The sequence below is a fragment of the Scyliorhinus canicula genome, chromosome 11 (assembly GCF_902713615.1).
Source record: "Scyliorhinus canicula chromosome 11, sScyCan1.1, whole genome shotgun sequence".
NCBI lineage: Eukaryota > Metazoa > Chordata > Chondrichthyes > Carcharhiniformes > Scyliorhinidae > Scyliorhinus > Scyliorhinus canicula.
The window spans coordinates 60,572,421-60,578,701 of NC_052156.1; the positions used below are offsets into that span (position 1 = coordinate 60,572,421).

The 6,281-nt window shown below is 43.5% G+C and overlaps 1 protein-coding gene across 1 annotated transcript; it reads right to left on the reverse strand.

Annotated features, from left to right (window-relative positions):
* Window positions 1-1,086: 1,086 nt before the first annotated feature.
* LOC119973665 (forkhead box protein D4-like 3) lies at window positions 1,087-2,380 on the reverse strand. Its single transcript, XM_038812049.1, has one exon. It carries the CDS (start codon window positions 2,032-2,034, stop codon window positions 1,141-1,143), a length of 894 nt encoding a protein of 297 aa, XP_038667977.1. The 5' UTR covers window positions 2,035-2,380; the 3' UTR covers window positions 1,087-1,140.
* Window positions 2,381-6,281: the final 3,901 nt, after the last annotated feature.

The following is a 6,281-nucleotide window of genomic DNA, read 5'->3' on the forward strand; positions in this document are numbered from 1 at the left end:
ACAGAGTTTGTCTTTTAGAAAATGTATAATTTACTGGGTAATGAACAGGAAATCTTCAGTTGGGCCAGCTAAGACATTACAGCCCTTGGTAAGATTAAACATGGGTGTTTTCGGTGATAATGTCACTAATAGCGAAGATAAAAGCAAGTGACTGCGGATGCTGGACTCTGAAACAACTGGAAATGCTGGACACTCTCAGCAGGTCTGACAACATCTTCACTTTGACGAAGAGTCGCTCAGACCCGAAATGTTAGCGCTGTTCTCTCCCCGCTGATACCCAAGAATTTGTTTTGGGTCATTTGCTTCTCGAGATTACTTTTCGTAGTTTTGTTTTTCCATTTCCCAATCTGCAATGGTCGTTTACTCGAAGTACATAATAAGAGTGGGAATGCCTGGTTACCTTTCATTCTGCGGTTACCTGTGGTCTCGGTGAAGGAAGGAACAGCGCACACCCAGTTTAACTGGGATGTTCCTCTGGGACTGTGAACCCATCCAGCCTGAATACAACAACTGCGGAGGGTAATGAGTGGGTTATATATAATTCATGAACAATCTGCTTTCATAGTCTACCTAGTTAAGGCAAACTATTGTCATAACGATGAGTGTGGGTGGGGAAATAATATTAGACTGTACACAATCCAATCATTTTTATTTCATAATAAACAATTTTTACACAAACAGGCGATTTTTTTTTTTTACAAAAGCAAACACATCGATTGACCAGTGAACAATCAAGAACAAAGTCAAGTAGTAACAAGCTGCCGATCGACCTGGACATGAAACATCTCGGGACTCCTATCAAACCGAGGGTAGGTTTAAAGCTAAATAACCATTTACAAAATTCACGAGAAAGCAATTAGTCTACTAAAAGAGTTTCACTCCAATAAGGGATTCCGCTTGCAATTTGGAATAATATTTTTCTCATTCTGCTCAGAGACTGGAACCGTTTAAGTAAAGAGGTTCCACAAGTTTAAACTGGGTGTAATAATAGGATCGCTGCTTTCCTTACTTACTCCAAGCCTTAATTGAATAGTCACAATAAAGAAAGTAATTCTAACATTGACACACATTTCTAATCAGAGTGCCTCTACATTGCTACCACGGTGTGCGAGCTACAGGAAGCTTATGCTTCCTCTGAAGTCAGTTGTTGGCTGATTTGAAGAAGTTTGGTGAGGAAGCTCTTTCCCCCAGACCCTGCCACTGAGGCCCTGAACTCTGGCCAGAGGACAGCCCCACCCCAGCATCGCAGGCAGCCCCTGGGGTCCTGCAACTGTGATACCACCTCCAAAAGGGGTTGGTGATGTACTGCCGGTAGAGCACCTCATCCAGTCGGTACGCCCTGCGCTCCTGCTCGGTGTACGGGGAGTACAGCGAATGCAGGGCGAGAGGCTCCACTGGCAAAGGGCAGCTGGGGTAAGGCACAGGCAGCTTGTTCTCCAACTCCTTACTCCGCCCCCTTCTCCGGCACCTCCGGCGCTGTCTGAAGTCTCCTTTGGAGAAATCCTCGAGGTTGGAGGGATGGATACTCCAGTAATTCCCTTTCCCATCCTCACACCTCCCTGCTTTAATAAAACACTCATTGAGCGAGAGATTGTGGCGGACACTGTTCCTCCAGCCCTGGCCACGACCTCTGTAATATGGGAAGGTCTCTTCAATATATTTATAAATCGAGCCCAGATTGAGTTTGTTGTTGGGAGCAGCTAGGATGGCTTTGGCTATCAGAGCGATGTAAGACATGGCTGGTTTCTGCTCTTGGCTGGCCGTTTCCTTCCCTTCCTCCTCTCTGGGCTGATGGATGAAGTGACTCTGGAGGGGATTCTCAGTTAGATCCGGATAGTTTCTATCCTCTGCCTCCCGCTTACTGCTCGGGTCCCCTGTTCCTTTGGGCATGTCAGCCCCAGCCAGGTAGAGGGCCGAAGAGCAGCTGGCATCCAGATGTTGTCCCTGGCTGCCTCCTTCCTCCTGCTCCATGGTCTCTGCATCTGCAAACGGTCTGAAGAAAGGTGGTTTGATGCTGCCAGTCACCGATGTCATCGCGCCCCCCCCTCAATCCTCCCAATTTTGTCAGCTTCAGCAGGTAGAGGTGCTGGAGTTGAGATTGCTAGATGGAGATGGCAGGGTTGTAATGGAGCTCTGAAGGGGACTGAAGGCAATCGGGAACTGCTAGTTAGCCCAACACAGGTACAAGGAACGGCAAGTCCAATCATTTGTCAGCTCTCTGTCTAAATTTAACTTGTTATTTATCTCTCCCATTAGCCCGTGCATCAGATCATCTCTTTCGAACTTCATTCGTTGACACGACTAAAGGGCAGGGTTTAGCATTTACTGCCACTAACACCATTAATTGCTCTTTAGGTGGAACAAAACTCAAGCGGCCACAAATGTGCTGGATTAGTTGCAGTTTAAACTCGATCCACTGCTGGTGCATTTGGCAGCTAAACATTTACAATGCACCAATCCAGTTCGATTAAGCCAACATGAATCAGGTTGGCGCCCTAGACAGTTTCCCAGTTATGCACAAAGCGAATGCCAGAAGCTGTTCTATGGTAAAGCCACATTAGAATTTTGGCAGATCCCATTGCATTTTACAGCTATGTTAAGTACTTGCAATTTTATTTTAATTGTGGCCCCACTCCTGCACTGCCCCTGCGAGGCTGTGGTAAACATTGTTGAATTTGTGGAGGCCAGCATTCCAGCTGTGTATTCCCAACGTGGATCTCCTGTTCTTCAGGAATGAAAAGCACCAATGTTACCCACTGGACAATATGAGGAGCAAACCTGACAGACGAGGCCAGCCATCTCCTTCCATTCAATGCAACCAGAAAAATACAGCCCCTGACGCAAGTCGAACAGTAAAAACAGCTGGATCAAACTTCAAATTCCTACAAAAATATATTTGACAATCTCCCGATATAGCAAATCACAAATTACCCTTCAGATCTCCCCAAACTATTAGCACAAATGTTTCACTCGCCTCCAGCTCTTCACATGTTAACTGGTGGGACTGCTCGCTCTAAGTTACACCTATCTGTAAAGAATACAGGTTAAAGCAGTCAGATATTCCTGGGGTAGCGTGACTAGGTCAGATCTTCCAGTCTCCGGATTGTCGGAGACAGTCCTAATCCCCAAAGATGCACTTCATGGCTCCACAGAAGGTTGGATTCCCAATGGTCAATCTCTCCACGCCTGGGACCCTCCATGTCTTGCACTTTTGGGACAGTTCGGACTTACTTACTCAAATAGTTACCCAGGAAAAATTAGATAGAAATAATTCAAATCAACTGCTGGGTAACTACAGAACTGCCCCCTCCCCAATCACCACCCCGAACTACTTCCCAGACCTAAACCAACAACTTTCAGTGTACCCAAACCCGACCACCCCTCCTCAACCGACTACCAACCGAGTACCCCCTAGCTAACCCAGGACTTGACTACTCATCCTGAACTGACTACCCCCGACACCCACCCTGCCCACTCACCACCCCACCTACCACCTAAACAAAAGAGACAGAAAACAGCTAATGATAGGCCATTTAGATTAACATCTGTCATTGGTGAAATGTTAGAGTATTTAGAAATGCACAATATAATCAAGCAGAGTCAGCATAGCTTCACAAAGGGGAAATCAAGCCTGGCAAATTTATTAGAATTCTTTTGAAGTCACAACGAGCAACATAGATGAAGGGGAACTAGTAGATGCAATAGCTTGGATTTACAAACAACATTAGACAAAGTACTGCACTGTACTTAATACGATAAGGCTCTTATCCCATGGTGTTGGGGGGGGGGGGGGGGGTAGTATAGTAGCATGGATAGAGGATTGGCTAACTGATAGATGACAGATGCTGGAATAAGAGGGGCATTTCCAGGATGGCAACCTGTAAGTAGTGAAGCAGCACAGGGATCTGTGCTGGGGTCACAATTATTTACAATATATTAATGAATTAGACAAGGGAAGTGACTGTTGCCAAGTTTACAGATGATATAAAAATAAGTCGGCAGGCAAGTGGTGAGGATGACACAGAGTCTAAAGTGCGATATATGCAGGTTAAGTGAGTGGGCAAAAACTGTCAGATGGAATATAATGTAGGATAATATGAAGTTATGCACTTTGGTAGGAAGAATAAAGGAGCCTAATGTTATTTAAATGGAGAAAGACTGCAGAAAGCAGCAGCAGAGGGGGATTTGGGGGTTCTCGGACAAAATCATAAAAAGCGAGCATGCACATCCAGCAGGTAATAAGGGAAGGCAAATGGAATTTCGGCCTTAATTTCAAAGGAAATGAGGAATAGAAATAAGGACATCTCACAAAAACTATACAAGGAACTAGTCAGACCACACCTGGAATACTGGGAACAGTGTTGGTCCCCATATCTAAGGAAATACATACCAGCATTGGAGGCAGGCCAGAAAAGGCTCACTAGGTTGACCCCAGGCATGAAAGATTTTCCTATGAGTAGATTAGGCCAGTGCTCATCTGAGTTCAGTTGAATGAGAGGTGACCTTATTGAGATATTTAGGATTATCAGGGGGCTTGACAGGGTAGCTGCTGAGAGGATGTTTCCTCTTGTGGGAGAGTCTAGGACCAGAGAGCATAATCTCAGAGTAAGGGGTCACCCATTTAAGATGGAGATGAGGAGGGATTCTTTCTTCTCAGCCGGTAGTGAATCTGTGGAATTGTTTACCAGAGAGATGTAGAAGTTGGGCTGTTAAGTATGTTCAAAGGTAAGATACAGATTTTAATCAGCAAGGATTATGGGGTTACGGTGGGAAAGTGGTGTTGAGAACTATCATCAGATCAGTCATGGTCTAATTGAATAGCAGAGCATACTCAATGGGCTGAATGGCTTACTACTTCTCCTATATTGTATGTCTCACCCACTCTACCCATCCATCACCTCATCTACCCTAGCACCTTACCCATCCTACAACCCTATTACCTCACCCACCCTAACTACCTATCCATTTACCTGACCCACATTACCCATTCACTCTCTCACTTCATATTGAATGTTTAAACTTACCTTATAGCAGCTAGTGTCGTAAATAGGGGAATGTCCAGTCTTCACCCCAATGCTATTGTGCTATCTTGGAGCTCTTCAATGGATAGTGCGCTCTGCATATCTGCAGATGCTGGGCTTGGAACACCCGGCCAAAAATGCAGAGCTGCATCGTGGCACAAAAAAGTAAGGTCGGGGTATAAATCTGATGGCAATTGCCCCTTTATTTAAGATCCAGGTAAAGAAAACACTTGAATTTATATAGCGCCTTTCACAATCGTACATCATCCTAAAGTGCTTTCCAGCCAATGAAGCACTTTTGACATGCAGTTACCATTGTAATATAGGAAACATGGTCCCAAGGAATCTGTTTTGATGATAGTTGTTGTAAGATAAATATTGGTCAGGACACCAGGCAAGAGAATACCCTGCTCTTATTCCACACTTTTGAAATAAATAGATTCACACAACCGGATGCTCATATCAAATATCCTGTTCAACCAAGTGCATTTAATAATCGGCTCAATTTTGAACCATTAGGAAATAAACATTCAATATTTTATTGGGTATGTCTAATATTATGAATGTGAGTGTACTTATGCTGTTCAAGACCAGACACATCAAATGAATTACAGACACACATTCAGAGATATAACATGATCTTTGATACCCTCCTCAAATTGCACTTGTACTAACCGAAGAAACATGACTACTTTTAGTTTCAGCTCTTGTTCACTAGTAGATTCATTCCAAATATGTTTATTTGATAGTTATGGATAAATAACCATCTATTAAACCATATTAATTCACACCCAAGTAATGTCAGCAGAATGGAAGAAATGTTAATTACTGTACCTCAGAATTTGCTTGGATAATTAACATGGTGTGCATGACATAAGAAGAGATCAAAAAGATACAAAGATATTTAAGATAATTTATGAACCAAACTTAGAGAGACTAAAATCCCCTATCAGGATGGATTGCACGTGTACATGACAAAAGTCAGGGTGAGGGGTGGGGTGGAAGAGGTGGGCGCGACTGGAGATAGAAGAGGCACATATAAAAGCAAAATAGAAAAGGTCAGAGGTGAAACACGTTTGTTGTCTCTATATTTAAAAAGGGAGATCAAACAAATACAAAGGACTACAGATCAAATAACTTAATGTCAGTGGTCTGAAAGATAATGAAATCCTTAATCAAATATGTAATAAAAATAACATCTTGAGACTTTATAGTCAGCACAAATTCAAATTGGGAAATCGTGCATCTTATTGAACTGTT

Excerpts from the sequence above, each read along its gene's own strand:
- LOC119973665 (XM_038812049.1), bottom strand. The coding sequence starts at position 2,034 with ATGACATCGGTGACTGGCAGCATCAAACCACCTTTCTTCAGACCGTTT.